Source organism: Coffea arabica, chromosome 8e (assembly GCF_036785885.1).
Source record: "Coffea arabica cultivar ET-39 chromosome 8e, Coffea Arabica ET-39 HiFi, whole genome shotgun sequence".
Classification (NCBI taxonomy): Eukaryota; Viridiplantae; Streptophyta; class Magnoliopsida; order Gentianales; family Rubiaceae; genus Coffea; species Coffea arabica.
In genome coordinates, this window is record NC_092324.1 from 47440903 (window position 1) to 47458221 (window position 17319).

Below are 17319 nucleotides of genomic sequence, written 5' to 3' on the forward strand. Positions count from 1 at the left end.
AGCTTGCAGTCCTCGTCACCCTGACGTCGTCATCTTGACACGTGGCTGGCTGTGTAACTTCCCTTCGGCTATGGAGATTGTGGGCTTAGTTCCATTAGTTGCTTTTTTCGTTAGTCTTGGGATGGAGTGGACCACTGGGAAACCACCACGTGGTTTGTCAGCGTGCAGCCCGCATTTAAGTGAAGATGATGTGCGCCCTTTTTGTACAGTAGAGTACCACTTTTTCGATTTTATTTTTAATCTTTTACGTGCCATCAATGTATATACGAACAAACGGGTATTAAATATATGTCACGTATATTTAATTTTAAATTTAAAATTTATGTCAGCTTGTAGCATGTATTTAAATGAAGATGATCTACGTCCTTTTAGTATAGTAGAGTACCACTTTTTCCATTTTTTGTAATTTTTTTTTATGTACTATCAGTGTATACATGAACAAACAGTATTAAATATATGTCACGTAATTTAATTTAAAATTTTATACATATAGAATAAATTTGCAATTATTAGTATAAAAAAATTTTACTTTGCAACCACTTTTTCTTTTTCTTTTTTTTTTAAAAAAATTATTTATGTACTATCAATGTATCAACGAATGGTGTTAAATATGAGTAGCGCACCACTTTTTCCTTTTTTTTTTTAATTTTTTATTACTATCTACCTACAAATGGTGTTAAATACATGTCATGTAGTTATATATATGTCAAATAGTTTTAAAAAATTTTACACTGACAGTATTTACAAACTTAGTCCATTTCTTTTTGTTTTATTCTTCTTATTAAAGAGGGATTTGGGGTAGGTTGTGCTTTGTAATTTCTTGGGGTTGTTGTAATTTTTTAATTATTTAATACAATAACGTGGATATTGCATTTGCATTTTAGTATAATATATGTTGTATGAAATGCAACCAGATGGAGACGGAGTATAACAATAATGGGTTTAATTAATTGTGTGTGGGGAGCGAGTTCCCACCCCCATTGGTTTTACGTCATTCAACCCAAAAAAAAAAAAAAAAAGCGTCAAGCTAAACCGTTGATGGTGGTAACCATAGTGTCTGCCATGACCAAATTTTAAGATTAGGGATTGCATCAGTCATAGAAGGAGGGCCCTTTTCATTTGCTTTTGTCTTTGCCAGTTCCTTAACTGCCTGGAGCCCGTTTGGATTGGCACTCTTTTGGAGTTTTTACTTTTTATTATAAAAATACACTGTAATACTTTTTTTTAAAATAAATGATAAAAATGGTCACTAAATTATCTATAATGGCACGTACGGTCTAGTAGCCAATATTTTTTGGGGTTAAAAAGGCCTTTCAACTCATTAAGACGAGCCTTTTGGGTCATATTGTCCAATTTAACTAGTAAATCAATCGAAAAAAACGCATTTGAACTACTATTATAAGTTTTCAAGGGCAAAAAGCAGGTCATTTCCGATTGATTTAGCAGAGAATGACTCAAAAAGCTTGTTTTAAGGAGTTGAGTGATTTTTTTGGCTAAAAAAAATCGTTGATTAGATTGTCTCATTTTAAATTGTTTAGTGACCATTCTTGATATTTTCTCATATTTTCTTAAAATGTGATGCACATAAATAAAAAAAGTGATTGAAAAATATGATAAAGAATATTCTAACAAATATTCAAAAAAAATTTCTACAAAAATGTGCAATCCAATACGTAGTCATTCGACTTTTAGGCCCTGTTTGGCACTTGAGTTTTTTACCAAATTTGTCTGCTACAAGTTTTTTAAAAAATTTTAGCTACAGTAACCTCCAAAAACTACTTAAAGTTTTTAAACCATACACTTCAAAATATTCAAAAATTTACACACTTTAAAAAAAATTTTAAAAACTTCTACAGTAAGTTACAGTAAAATTTTAGACAAACACCCAAAAAACTCACTTACCAAACGGGACCTTAGTTTTCAGTTGTACCAAGCACATCTAGACTTCCATGTTAAGATTTTGAGAGTTTTGAATATTTGTATCACAACTCAATGGATCGATGACAATTTTATGCTGTCAGTCGTAAATAATTATCAGCCTATGAATCTTGATCGATTTTTTTTTTCCTTGTTTCGTATCAATTCTTAACTGCTGACTTGGTTTGCTTATTATCATTCCTTGTCCGGTTATATCGACCAGATTGTGGCGTAACTGATGCTACTAACTCTCCTAAGAACCTTAAAATCTTTATGAAAAGATTCTTCGTGTGATTGGAATCTTTCTACTGTTTCATAAATATGTTTCCCCTTGAGAATGATTTGGGATTCTTGAACTGGAATTGACTTAGCAGTCAGCAACCACTCCAGCACATTCCTGAAAGACAAAATGGTCGTCAAAGCAGATTCACTTTGGCCTGCACAGCCTTGGCCCCAGAGGGAATCGTTTTCCCAACTTCCCCACCCACTTAGGCCTTTGCCATGCAACTTTAAAGTCGATCAATGGGAGGGGGATACAAGTGTTGTTCATAACAGCACTCAAATGAAATCATTTTTCCACTATCTCTTTGTTTTTTTGTACCGAAAGCTAAATATTGATTGGACAGCAATTTTGAGAGATTGGGATAGACGATGAATAATTGGCAAATTCGTAGAAGGTGATGAAGAGATGTTATTGGACTTCTTGTATCTTATATGGTCGAACTCCAAGTTCATACATTCGAAAAATGCAAAAACTATTGCAGGCAGCTTATATCTCCCCAACCTTTATTTTTGTAAAATAAATTTCTACCATACTTTGATAAAGTTGTACAACAGGTCCTTGAGTTGGTCAAAATGATAAAGTTTATGTCATGACTTTCTGTCAATTCAAATTTGAACCTTTCCTTAGCACGTCTTATTTCTCATGTGATTGACAAATTATTGCACGAAACAGAATTTTCTAAATGCGTACTCTTGAGCAGCGACTGGAAGCTACCTTAGCAGCAACGAAAACAACAAAAGAAGTTGTACTAGTACAGTTCACTATTGTTGGTCTTGTTTGGGAGTGCGGGGGTAACGGGACCCTTGGTTTTGGTCACCAATCACCATGCACAGGGTCAAATCGCCATGTCAACGATTGAATAGTGATGGAAGGGATTTTCTTCTTGTGCGATTATCCGGGCCAATTGTATCTTAAATATTATGTGTTAACATAATAAATTTGGATACAAAAACGACATATATATATGTATACTGTGAATACCCCCAATTCCTAATTTGAGGATTTGAATTCTGAATTTGATAGTGAAGAAAACTTTAAGAGTTCTCCTCTAATCACTGAACCAGTGAATCCCAAATAATCACCATATTTGAGACAACGTTTTTTCTTTATAGTTTCCCTGGGAGCAGGGTTTCAAGATTCAAACTTTGGACAGCCTACAACTTTTTAGGGCAATTACTTAATTACTGGACTGCCAAGTTTAATTACTTTATTTTTGTATTTTTTGTAGAAAATTTTTTCAGCTAATATTCCTTCTCACATTTTTTAATTACCCTTTTTTTTTAATCTCACATACATCACATTTTATAATAATAAAAAAATCCTACTATAGTAATTTTTTTTCCCCAAAAACTCTCCAGAAAGTGCAATCCAAACCAATTCCTTGCTTGGTATCGATTAGCTAGCTAGCCTGAAAATAATGCAGATTTGACGGACGGTAGTAATGTTCGAGAAATTGCTGAGTTGGAAGCAGCCAAGACAACACTAACAACCATTTGTTTGCTTGTGGCTGTGGGACAAATTATCTCTACGTCACTCATGTGCTTTATCATCTAAATAATTCCCCCATATCGGGAGGCTGTTACTGGTCTGCACCACCACTAAGCAACAGCTCTTAAACCACAGATGTAAACTAAAACTTTCGCATGGATAATGATTTTGGAACGAAGCAAATACCATTGTTGACTTTGAGATGATCTAAACTACGTCCTGCACTTTTGTACCAATAATGGTGGTAATATCCCATCATTACGAATACAATCTTGTAGAAAACGTATTCGTGTCAATTAGATGAATCATACCAATTGAAAGATTCTATGTCTGCCAGCATAGGCAACTCATTTGTGCACCCGAGGTTTTACGTTTTATAGAAGTTCATGATAAACATAGTACCTAGGTCTTATCATGAATCCCATGCATTTTCTTACGAAAGTAAGAATTCGGCAAATAAACCTGAAGCTCCAGGTTACTTTCAAAGGCCGACAAGTTTTGAAGGCTCCCAGGAAACTTATCTACCCAAACCCTTCCCCCCCAAGACCGATGTGGGAATGAAACCCCGACAAGGGCCAAGCCTCCATGTGCTGCTGCTACAAGGTGGCTTCACTAATCCACGCACCCACACCCCAAGCTAGACGACCCCAGTGGTATGTTTCTTTCCATGCATTTTCTTACGAAAGTAAGAATTCGGTAAATAAACCTAAAGCCCCAGGTTACCTTCAAAAGCCGGCAACTTTTGAAGGCTTCCAGGAGACTTAAATTATCTACCCAAACCCTTCCCTCCCAAGACCGATGTGGGATTGAAATCCCGACAAGGGCCAAGCCTCCATGGGCTGCTGCTACAAGGTGGCTTCACTAATCCACGCACCCACACCCCAAGCTAGACGACCCCAGTGTAGGTCTTATCATGAATCATCTCACGCACTTTACGCTCGACTTTGTTTTAAGGTTGTGATTGAACAATCATCGAATCAGACTAGTGCACGAACTGATCGGGACTAAAATTCAACTATAACTGAACAATCGTGCATGATCAAAGTTAAGTAACATAATTGATGAATCTCATATGTTACTGAACAATGGAAATAACAAAATTTTTACATCAATAAAACCTGATATATGGTACTTAACTCGATCAAACTCAATGAACTTTTGGACCTCTACATATATGTGCTTGAATTCAAGTTCAAAAAGTTATTTGAGCTGCTTAAACATCATCAAGAAGTTGCTTGGCTAGTTTACACCCTCCTTGCTTTGGGCAACCATATCCTCACTCCATGAATTATGCAGAGTTGCTCGAATTGTATTGGAACAATTAGATCCCTGTTCCCTTGACTTTATTCACGCTTGCCCTGATTTCTGTGTTCCATAGATTGAATAAGTGCATGAATATAGGGTCTGTGTAAACTTCCGTGCATGATTGCTACTACCTAATCCCAATGCCAAGCCAAGTTATTTAGCACTAAAAGTTGTGAATTATGGTTGGTTCATCAAAGCTTCAAGAAATTCTACAGGGTTTACAATTATGACTCCAATAACTGCCCCAAGCATATTATATTTCACCTGAAAGTCATAGGAACCAGGCTGGCAGTGGTTGCAAACTTCCAATCTAAACAGTATAGAATTGAAGTTTACTTCGCTATTTTCAAGGACAATTAAAATATTATGGACTTTCTAAATTACTCATGCAACGTCAAGCGATCAGGAATATATTTGTTGTTATTTATTTGCTGGAGAAATACTATTATATTGTTTCGCTAATCGTGCATTACTGAGGCAGTAATGAAATTCTTGCAGGACACTAGAGGACAAAGTATCCGAAGGTGCACGTGCAACAGGTAATTAAAGAAACAATTTGGCAGCAATCCCTCCCAACGTCTAAGCAGACAGCAATCACCTTCCTTCCGATGCCGGCGATCGCCCGTACTCCCACCCCAGACCATGTGTAGGTACAACTTCAGGTACGACTCATTGGATCGTGTGAAATGCCACCCCATAACATTTATCTATTAGGACCTTATGCTAAAATATTAATCAATCTTTAGGCGTATAGTCTTGGAAAAATGTTACTTTATCAAAGTCTTGTGAATTGAGAGACAAGCTGGGAGAGCTTTCTCCCGTTGCGTAATTTGACCCGACTCAATTCTGTATTAGTTGGGGACCAAATTCGCTCCAAGACACCAAAGGGTTTATTATATACAAAAAAAAAATGAGGGGGTCTTTTTTTTTAAGATTTTTTTTTAAAAAAATAGGAAGAGATGAAATTCAAAAAACAAGGAGGGAAAACAGGAGAATTGACCCGACTCAATTTTAGTCATGAAAAAATCATCTGATAATCAATAAAAAGTGAACTCATTGCCAATTTTTCAGACGATGAATGAATATTAATAATTCTAGAGTTTCTAATAACGAGTTTACCTTTTTGGGCATGTAAAACATTAAATACAAAGATATATATATATATAAATGTTCTATTTCATCTCTAATTAAACAAAATCAAGACATTGTTCATAATGTATTCTCCAGAAGATTTTTTTTTTTTTTTGAGTATTGTGGTACTATCTAGTATGTAATACATGTAAAGTGAAAACATAATTTAAAAAATATGTTAAGAGAACATTATTGTTTAAAAACTCAAAAAAAATTCAAAAAAATTGCAGTCCAAACAAGCCGTTAGTCTATGCAAATTTTGGGCCTCGTTTGGCAAATGTGTTTTTTGGATGTTTGTCTAAAATTTTGCTGTAATTTACTGTAGAAGTTGAAAATTTTTTTTTAAAAGTGTTTAAATTTTTTGAATATTTTGAAGTGTATAGTTTAAAATTTTTGAGAAATTTTTTAAGATTATTGTAGTTAAAATTATTAAAAAATTTATAGCAGACAAACTTGATCAAAAACTTATTTGCCAAACAGGACCTTGATTTCTTCTTGCATGATAAATTTAAAGTCATTTACAATCACGTACAGACAGTGGCGGAGCTAGGAATTAACTTTGGGGGGGGCGAGTCTATAACAATGAAAGTAAAATATATTTACAAAAAAAAATAATGTGAACATATATACCACAATATTAGAAACAACCTTATATAGAATGAAAATTACTTATACGCTTCACATATACAAAAATATCATCATATTTACAAATCTAATTGACTGTGTGAGACATATGAAATTGTGCACGACGACTTTTAATTTTATCAAAGTCATCAATGATTGAATTTACATCAAAAGTTCTAGCAATTTCTTTCTCAATATACATTATCATAGAGTTGGCAAGAAAGTCTTCCTCCATCCTAGAACGCAAAAAAGTCTTGATGATTTTCATAGCAGAAAATGCACGCTCTGTTGTAGCTGTTGAAACAGGAAGAGTCAAAATAAGATGAATCAATCTATCAATAAGAGTATAGCACATTGACTTTCTTGTCTTCGCTAACACTTGGCACAACTCCTGAAGTGATGACAAATTTTGAAGTTGAGAATTACAGGAAAACTCAATCTGAAAAAGCTCTAATTGAGTTCTTAAGTGTAACTTCTTTTGATCTGTGAAGTCAGCTGAATAAAACTTGTTTGCAAGTTGACAAATTTGTTCAATATTGAAAGCCTGAAAATTATCTTTGGGGTGCAATGCTGAACTAAGAATAAGCAACTCTATTACATCTTCCTTAAACCTATTCTTCATTTCAAGTATTTGAGAATCAACCGTTGCCAAAAACACATCAATCCTGTAGTGATGCTCCATGGTAATTGGATCATTTTGTTTTCGAATTCTTCCTCGACCTGCTTTATAAATGACATTCATATCAGGCATCTCTATATTTCGTGCATCACCAAATGTCTTTACATTGGTGAACAATTCATTCCATCCATTATCTCTGTAACTTTGAAGTCGATCCTTTGTTACTGAAACCAATTTAAGGGCATTCAAAATATCTTGAGATTTGCACTGTAAAGCTTGAGAAAGTACTTGTGCAAATCCTAAAATGTCCCTCATCATATGCATAACAAGAACAAAATCAAAGGATGTCATGAAATTATAAACTCTGTCAGCTTCACTTCTTTGAGTTGATGTATTTCCATAATTGACAACATCAATTAGGACAGAGCAAATGTCTTCATATTCTGTGAATAAGCTACAGATAGAACTAAAATGTGACCCCCATCTTGTAGTCCCTGGCCGTTTTAAGGTACCCATCTGATTCTGACCCCTACCAGTCTCAAGTTCATCAATAGCAATCAATTCAGCAATTCTAGCAGCTCTAGCAACTCTAAGTTGGTCCACCCGTTTGCAAGAAGATGAAACTAAATTTATAAGAAGAGATAAGTTTGTAAAGAATTGTTCCACAGGAATTACCTCTTGAGATGTTGCTACCAATGTTAATTGCAGTCGATGAGCAAAACAGTGAATATAATATGCATAGGGGCACTCCTGAATAAATAATGCTTGCAGTCCATTCCATTCTCCACGCATGTTACTAGCTCCATCATATCCCTGGCCACGAATGTTTTGCACACTAAGATTATGGCGAGAAAGGACATCACATATCTCCTTCTTCAAAGTCAAGGAATTGGTTTCGTGCACATGAACAATGTCAAAAAATCTCTCTCGAATATAGCCTTGCTTGTCCACAAATCTAAGAACAATAGCCATTTGCTCTCTTTTTGATCTATCTTGAGCCTCATCAACAAGTATAGAAAATTTTGAATCACTAATCTCCTCTCGAATATGCTTTTGTATCTTGATCGACCAAATGGACAATATCTCCTTTTGGATCGTAGGAGAAGTATAAGATGCATTTCGAGGAGCATTATCAAGAACCACAGCAGCCACTTTTTCATTATAAGAAGACACATGCTTGATCAACTCAATAAAATTACCTCGATTGTTAGAATCTAAACTTTCATCATGACCCCTAAAAGCCACCGCTTGAAATGCACACCATTTTGCAGCATCTATGGAAACTTGAAGTTGCAACCGATTTTTTGCAACCTGCTCAGAATTTTGCTTCTCAATAATTTTGTCAAGATGTTGCAATGAGTTTCCCAAATCATGATAGCATTGCATTGCCACTTTGTGTGATGAGTTAGGATCTTTTCCAATGTGATTTAAAAAAGCACAATTTTTTCCATCATTTACCTTCTTCCAAGATCTAAATCCACTAGTTGTGAAGGCCATTGATCCAAAACGGTCCGTTGGCTTGGAAAAAAGTGAGCAAGGAAGACAAAAGGCAGCATTCTTTGTTGGAGAAAATTCCAACCAATCTGGAAACAATTTATACCAAGAGAAAAGGAAACGTCGGCCCTTCTTGTCAACAACCATTGATTCAATCGGAAGCTCAGGTTGGTATGGCCCAAACTTAATATATGCTCTCCGTACCTCATCCCTTTGATGCTCTAGATATTTCCAAATGGATTTTCTCTTTCCAGGATCACGTTCTATGGATGAAATATCAAACTCTAATGATTCAGCTCTACAAAATTTCTTTGTTTGATGCTTAGGAGAAGAATCACGAAGAGGACAAGGAATTTCACCACTTCCATTTGGTTCTAGGCGTCTTTTCTTGAAAAAAGAATCAATTGTCCTGTTGGCCATTACCACTACATTTGCAACAAACAACAACATGTAATCGAAATAAAATTGATTGAGAAATGCTGATTATGGCCTATAGAGATGGAATAAAAGCAGCAAGAACATTTGCAACCTAAGTAGACATAAGTGACATGCACAAAGTATTATTCAATAATAAAATGCAAACAAATGATAAAAGATCTCCATTAGAGCAGAACAAGTTCTCATTTCAAACATATCTCAAGGAAGTTTTCATAGCTTGTTATTAAATCGGCTGAACTTGAACAACTAACACCTACTTGAACTCATCAACTACTGTAATCCAAAAAATAATCAATAACTATCCATGCCAGTAAAAGTTTCTATAGTCTAAACAAGCATTACTATTTACTATAAAGTATAAACGGAAACCGACCATAATAAATATGTACAATTTAAACTCCTTAAATTGCATAGCAAATTCTCAGCACAATGTCGAGAAACAAAGATAGACAATTCTAGAGGAACAAATATTTAGGAGGTCTTACTGCTTGCTGTCTAGAAAACCATGATAAATAAAGCAATGATAAAATAAAATCAGTAAAATGACAAGCAGAAAACTAAAACTCAATGCGACAAGTTATTTGCCCAATAAAACTCAATGCTACAAGTACGAAAAATAATACAAGTCCCTCTCGATCAATTCATCAAACAACTAGCGGGCGAACTTTTTTACACCCACATTTCACTAAATAAATTTCTAAGTAAAAAAAAAAAAATTTTACACCCCTCCAATTGTTAAAAAAAAATTACCTAGACGGCTAGACCATGCAAAATGCAATGGTACAAATGTACAATCCTTAGCCAGCGGGGAAAGGTCTTCACAGGAGAAAGTTTCTTCAAGCCTTCACAAGAGAAAGTTCTTCAAGGCTCAAGCCTTTGACGTTTCTATTTTCTACTTTGACGTTTCTACTTAGGAAGAAGAATTGTGGCAGTCAATTGCCAAGTTAACTAAGTGGCGTCTGGCTATCTTTTCTTTGCACTCCATACGTTAAGAAAATAATTCTCTGTTATTTGGGCTTTCAAATATTATTATTTGGGCCCTTGAGGGGGCAAAGTAAATTTTTTGATTAATTTTTGGGGGGGGCAAAACATAATAATAAAATTTTTTTTACTTAGAAATTTTTTTTTTTAACAATTGGAGGGGGGCGGTTGCCCCCCTGGCCCCCCCCCTTCCCTCCGCCCCTGCGTACAGACAAATCCATTCCTCCAAAGACCATTAGACCACACCACCCGCCGGCTCCGTGCCGCGATGTTTTTGTGCACAGAATTTATTAGGCCATCGGCGCGGGAGGCTTCGGCTTTAATAGCAGACGAAGACGTAGAACGGAGGGAGAGTGGAATCATTGGTGACTGACGACTAAAACTTTAACAAAAGAAACAAAAGGAATCATGGGTGACGCAAGCAAGGCAGCAATTGAGCTGAAATGACAGGTCTGTAAGAGAGAATGGGGTCCTACTATCCAACGTCATCATCTGAATCTATGTCGGCTCAATAAGTGCTGGTAGTGGAGGAGTACTCGTTATCTTTCCTTTCTGGACTTGTTAGTAGTATTTGCCAATTCCAATGGCCACCTCCCTCGTCCCTCAATCACCAACTATGAGTTCAGTTGCAGTTGGTCCTCATCAAGCAAGTTCTAGGTCTTTGAGGGGTCCAATGCATTTGGTCACAAACTTGGGAATTATTCGTGGGAGAGTTGGGGCAAAGCTCAAAAGGGGTGCTTTTGTCCTCTTGGGAGGTTGTAATAGATGGGAGTCCATCTTGATTGGATCATTTGGTTATGGCTATGATGATGAATTTTTTTTATTAGTATTACATTAGCATCCCATTCAGCAAAGTCATAGCTTAAAGCAAAAGGAAAAAAAAAATGGGATGATGAATTTGTGTACATAATACTTGTGGTAGTCAATTTATGGAAGCAAAATTCAGTATGTATGGCCAAAGTTCAATTTAAAAGAATGCACAAATTCGTGCCTTTCTTTTTTGAATTTTTTTCAGTATAAGTGAGAAGATCTCGAACCCAAAATCTATCATTTACACTATCTCTCTCGTACCATCCAACTCATTATTCATGGTTTTTGTATATTGCTATCTTCAAACTAAACGCTTTAGTTTAGTGTGGATGGATTTGGATTGCAGAAAAAGAATAGATTCCGAATTTCCAAGCTAATCTTTGGTGGTACATCTGCAGAAGTTACTACCCTCCCGCAAGGTTATGGTTTTTGGTCGTCCTCATTTGCCAGGCTTAATAGACCGATGGAAGCCAATTTTGGAGAATGCATCTTGAGTGAGCCCAAATGTGGTCCACACATCCCACAATTGTAAAGTTAAATCCAAGCCTGGCCTGCCGAGTGAGCTCAAGATGGAACATTTCAGGACTAAAATAGGAAGAGCCCAACTATGGAGGAAACCAGATGTTCTCTAATTCTCATCCATTTTCATATATATATTTTTTACAGAAACCAGCAGGATTCAAATGGAGAATAAGAATTAATTTGAAACTAACTAATGAACTGGGCTGACTTTAAAGTTATAGAATTACAAACCCGCCCAGTACAAGGTGGACTCCAAACACGTAGAATAACAAACAAGGGCCCAACAGAACCAGTGGAATTTGTCGGTTTTATCAGCGCAAAGGTGCTTTCTATCACTTTAATTTCTTTTGGAGGTGAGGAGGTCAAGGCATGCCATTGTTTGGATTACACATTATTTTCATCTTATGTATTTGTATTATTAATATATTTTTCAATCACTTTTTTATTTAATATACATTACATTAAAAAAGTGCTACAGTATTTTTTCCACAAAATTATTTCAAATAATTTACTGTCCCAACACAGTGATTCTTATAGATGGCTTAGCAATGGTGTTTCAATTGATAATCAAACGGTTTATGATGATTTTTACAATTTATCTATCAATGATAGTTTAAACAGTAACAAGATTCAAATTAAAATGCCCTCAATACAAATGCCAAATCTTTACCATCTTAATTACCAGACAAGAACTACTATACCAAGTAGCTCATAAACATCATGGGTGTTTACAACACAAAAGGAGAGATAGAAAGAGAGGAAAACAATTGAACCCTTTAAATTAGGGAAATAAGCATGAAAATGCCATGAAAATGTTAAAGAAGAAGGACTGTATGCATTCCCTCCAATAATTTGAGGTATTTGTTTTTAGGGGAATAAAAGGACCCCAAAAGAAATAAAGGCTTATTTATGCCTAGGGAAAGAATAGAGGTCCAAAAATCAGAAACTTCCGGAACTATCAAGAACTTTCTAGAACTATTTACAAGCGTCCTCGTGTGGGCACCACAGCAGACCAGCTGTCCCACAAAATCTCAAGACCCATCACTGACTTCCAAAGGACAGAATTGTCAAAGAACCTTCCCATAAAGTTCCTCAAAAGGCCAACGAACTCTCCACTCCCCTCTAAATATCTCTTCTTCCCTCCAGAAAATTCCAATCCTGCCCCATAAATAACGCATCATTCTCCCTCTCTGCCCCCTAAATTCTTTCCAACATCCCATTTCCTAATTCCCTTCTGCCAAAATCTTCTTCACTCGAAAATGACTTAGCTCCATAACTCCTCAGTCCACCGCCTGCCTGCTCAGTACTCAACCCATATACCAAACCCAATAAAGATTGAATTTTTACTTCACAATTAAGCTATGGAAAATGTGACCATCAAGATAGAAGAAGAGGAAGAGGGCTTCGTCTTTCCATTCAGTGAAGGCGGAAGCACTGGTGCTGCTGCTGGTTCATCTTCTTCACCGAGGCCAATGGAGGGCTTGCATGACATGGGACCACCACCGTTCTTGACCAAGACATTTGATATGGTGGAAGATCCTTCAACTGATTCAGTAATCTCGTGGAGTAAAGCTAGAAATAGCTTCGTTGTTTGGGATTCCCATAAGTTTTCCACTTCTCTGCTTCCCAAGTACTTCAAGCACAGTAATTTCTCAAGCTTCGTCCGCCAGCTTAATACCTATGTAAGTACTGACTACTACTTTCTCGAATAGTGTAATCAAGTTTTGATATTTCTTTGATGTTACTGACTAATTGTGCCTAATTCCTCATGGGTTGCTTTCCATTTTCTGTTTCATTTGAGTTCAGTTCAACTTTGGGTTGTGGCCGAACCGTTTTATTGGATTCAACGTTCTAGCACAATTTGATCTTTTCTTGGTTACTTTGTCCGCTGAATGCGGTTTAGTATTTGGTTTTGATGTTTTGTCTTCATTTTCTTTGTGGTTTGTAAATTGTTGAGATGTTCTGCGTAATGGGGATGTGATTTGAGTGCCCCGCCCTCTTTACGTTTGATGCAAATTGGTGCACTCGACCAAATGTTGTTGTTTGCTTCCTGCTGTTATAAATGTTCCATTGAGTATCTTTTGATAATCCTGCTGCAGCTTTTATATTTTTTTGGTGCATTTTTATCGATAATAAACTGCTGGTGATCTTGATGAACTTTAACAATAGCATAATATGCTTAGTTGGCACTGTGACACTATTAGGTTGATTCTTCTTCTTGTGATGCAGATTAAGTTAACGGTAAGTAGATGCTGATTTTGATAGTGGATTAGTTGGTCCTGAATGAGTGCATTTGATTGCAGGGTTTCAGAAAAGTGGATCCCGATCGATGGGAATTTGCAAATGAGTGTTTCCTTGGGGGGCAGAAACATCTCCTGAAGACCATCAGGAGGAGAAGGAATGTCATACCAAGCATTACCCAACAAGAAGGAGGCGGTCCTTGTGTTGAATTAGGGCACTATGACTTGGAAGAAGAAATTGAAAGACTTAAGAGCGACAGAAACTCGTTGATGGCCGAAGTCTTTAAACTTAAACAACAACAGCAGACTGCAAGGGACCATGTCATGGCGATGGACGAAAGACTTAAGGGTACGGAGAAAAAACAACAGCAGACAATGAGTTTCCTAGCCAGAGCTTTTAGTAATCCGACTTTTCTCCAGCCATATGTGGATAGACATCGACAGAGACAAGAACAACAGCGAATTCAGATTGGGCATAAGAGGAGGCTGACAATGACCCCCAGTGTGGAGAACCTGCAAGAAGTGGCATCAATCGCTGCGGATGCTGATCAACTTCTCAATGACTCAGGCGGAGAGCAAGAACTGGTGAATATGCAAAGAGAGATGGAGACTTTGCTATTTACTGCAGCATTGGATGACGAACCAAGCAGTATTGTAAACTTGAATTCACCGTCAATTCCTACTAGTGCTGCCAATGTCGATCCAGTTGCTGAACACATCTGGGAGGAATTGCTTACTGGAGATCTTGTTACTGAAAATGAAGCAGAAGTTGTGTTGTTGGGAGATCAACCAGAGGCTGATGTGGAGGTTGAGGATTTGGTTGCTGAAACACCTGAGTGGGGTGAGGGTTTCAGTGACCTTGTCGATCAAATGGGATATCTTATCGCCAAGCCTGACGATACAAGCAAATGAGGCTAAATGATTCTCTGATGTCCTTGACACACATTCCTGTCTGAGATTAAGTATGCCTCAAAAATTTCGACTGGCCTTTTTCTGCTGTTCTGCAGCAGCTAATGCCTAATGCTTTTTTACCGTATAGGCGGGAGGTGATGGTTGCATGGAGGCCAATCAACTGATCCTGCTTTTCTGTATCCTTTTAGTATCTCATGGAAAATATTTGTATTCTAGAGTTTCTTAAAGTCTAGAAAGTTTTCCTCTTTTTGACTAGTCTACATCTTTTGGTGCGTTTTGCAGATGCAGATGCTTAGAGAATGTCACGAGGGAGTCACCTCCATCATTCTTTACCGTGTCTTTTGCTCTTCTTGTCCCGTCTCATTTTGTATGTTGTTGACTTGTAGTATCAAGTTCAGATTTCTTTTGTGTATGTATAAAGGTATTCTTTTATGCAAAAATTTTAGCAGTGTCATCTTATCGTGGTTTCATTCTGCTGAAATTTCTATATTTGCTTTTCATGATTGAATCCATATAGCCCAAGTGCTCAATTCTATGCTCGGCAAATGGTTGTCCGACAAGGTTTTATGCTTGGGGCTTGTACTGATTAAAGTGATATAGCATCACGCTGAAACTCTTTTGCAGGAAAACTAACCTGGCTTCACACAGTAGCTGTAAAATCTTGGAGGCTGGACTCTGACCGGAGAGGTGGCACAACCTATTCGATGTTGCAGAAGGTCGAAGCAGAATGCAGGTGGGTTATGGATCAGGCCTTTTAGAGAGAATTAACGGACCAGGACAAGCTATGCTGCTTCCAACCACTCCCCATAAAACAGAATATTTGAGGCAGCGTTTGGCTTTTGATTACAGGGTTATTGTGAAGCTTCTCGATCTCCACCTGTGAAAAGGGAAGTCCCAAGTCTGTTACATTACGCGTTGAGGATTGCAGCTGCTTGCTTAACCTTGACAGGAGTGCAAAGTTAACATTTTTGCTCCATTTATATTTAGCCAACAAAAGAAGATGGAAACGTTTAATCAGGGTACCAGCAGCATTAATCTTGGATTCAAGAATTCTTTAGCGGTTTTACTCTTTTTCCTTTTTCGTGATTTCTCCAGCTGATTCTTTTTGTATTTTTGTTGGTGGCAGTCTGAATTGACTTTGGTGGTTGCTTGGTATTGCAGTTTTATAGTGGTGCCCTTCTTTTACTTAATTGTGATCAGAAACAGTTGTTCTTTAGAGTTCATTGGATGCTAAAACTTGATGTTTCCATTTATGTCATGATGATCCTCTCCATAGCAGAATGCGAAAATCTAGAAAGATTGTGCATCAGATTGAGTCCCTTTCAACATAATGAGTGGTGGGCTAATGACAACTATTGTTATTCATGACATGTTATAGATTGAAGGCTATCTAACTTTGAAAATGCTGTTGCCCGTGTCTTCCAGATTTGACATGGTAATTACCCATAACGAAGGATAGAGATTGAAGCACAGTTTTGGCAATGGCAGGTCCACTTCCAATACCCTGATGATGTTCTTGTAATACGGGGCACATGCCACTCACCAGTATGGACTATGGAGTCAACAAGAAAAGATCAGGTTTTTCCTGCTAAGTGTCAGTTTTTGATTTTGTAGGGATTTCAAAGCTGGTATCAGATGCGTGTTCAGATGAGAGGATAAATAGACAAAAAGGAGAGGTTTATATTTGACGAATACCCTCGTCTCATCCCTCTCAAAAGCATGTAGACGACAAGGAATATGACGGGCCAGAATTTGCAGATGCTGTGAATTGTGATCCTGAGTAAAAGACAATTTTGACATAAAGGAATCACGCATGATACCAATATCCAATCCCAATCTAAGTGAGCATATTCTTGTAGGCTTAGCCAACTAATGTCCAAACACAACACAACTCTCAGAACTTTTCTAATCTCACCAATGGCTATTGGCTTCAAGGATCCAAGAAGTAATTAAATCTCAATATTGAAGACCAACAGATGTCAAATTCCCAGGAAATTAACCGACTATTTCTTTATGCAGAAGAAGAGAAACGAAAATATGCAGATCTTCAAAACAAGAGGGTCAACCACAAAATGATATCGATCAACTTAAATTTTTTTTTTTTACAGATGATATATAGTTTTTTGAGTGGTCAATCTTCTAAATCATTTTGTTAAACAAGTTTTTCTGCATATGGCAATCCACTACCAAGTATCAGTCAGAAACTTCTGACATCAATACACCTTCTGAATGCCCCAGTTGGAACTTGCTGATGTCAATTTAGACACAGAAGCTTTGTGGGCCGAATTTTATCATTTTATGCCATCACAGTTGCCTTTTGGGAGTAAATCTAAGGCAAGAGAAGCTATCCTCCATGGATAGTCCTGCGACTTTCATCAATCCATCTCTTTCTCTGCTTTGTTCCATGCAATGGTAATTCTTGCTGCTGAGTTCGGTATATGCTGGTCCAAATGCTTCCTCGCACTTATTCAGTTTATTCCTTTCCTATCCCTTTTATCCTTCGTTTAACAAAGACCTATAAGAAGTGATCATGGAAAATATGAAATTTGCAAATT

The 17319-nt window shown here is 36.9% G+C and overlaps 2 protein-coding genes across 16 annotated transcripts; one reads left to right on the forward strand and one right to left on the reverse strand.

The window, feature by feature from the left end:
- Positions 1-6836: 6836 nt before the first annotated feature.
- LOC140012828 (uncharacterized) lies at positions 6837-9281 on the reverse strand. The gene has a single exon (XM_072061150.1). The coding sequence runs from the start codon at positions 9279-9281 to the stop codon at positions 6837-6839; it is 2445 nt and encodes an 814-aa protein (XP_071917251.1).
- Positions 9282-12728: 3447 nt separating this feature from the next.
- LOC113703340 (heat shock factor protein HSF30-like) lies at positions 12729-16532 on the forward strand. 15 transcript variants are annotated; one of them, XR_011820005.1, is made up of 6 exons: positions 12729-13294; positions 13916-14814; positions 14892-15824; positions 15926-16101; positions 16190-16252; positions 16379-16532. XR_011820005.1 is itself a non-coding variant. In XM_072061718.1 (2 exons), exons 1-2 carry the CDS (start codon positions 12974-12976, stop codon positions 14762-14764), a joined length of 1170 nt encoding a protein of 389 aa, XP_071917819.1. In that variant the 5' UTR covers positions 12729-12973; the 3' UTR covers positions 14765-16009. The 15 variants fall into 15 exon arrangements, 1 of the variants encoding a protein (XP_071917819.1); XR_011820009.1 differs by having other exon boundaries at positions 14892-15783; XR_011820011.1 differs by lacking the exons at positions 16190-16252; positions 16379-16532 and having other exon boundaries at positions 14892-15185; positions 15389-15497; positions 15614-16009.
- Positions 16533-17319: the final 787 nt, after the last annotated feature.

What these genes read in the sequence shown, in the direction of transcription:
- LOC113703340 (XM_072061718.1), top strand. Translation starts at nt 12,974, where the DNA reads ATGGAAAATGTGACCATCAAGATAGAAGAAGAGGAAGAGGGCTTCGTC. An exon ending in TCCGCCAGCTTAATACCTAT is followed by an intron (nt 13,295 to 13,915) that starts GTAAGTACTGAC and finishes ATTTGATTGCAG; the next exon opens with GGTTTCAGAAAAGTGGATCC.
- LOC140012828 (XM_072061150.1), bottom strand. Translation starts at nt 9,281, where the DNA reads ATGGCCAACAGGACAATTGATTCTTTTTTCAAGAAAAGACGCCTAGAA.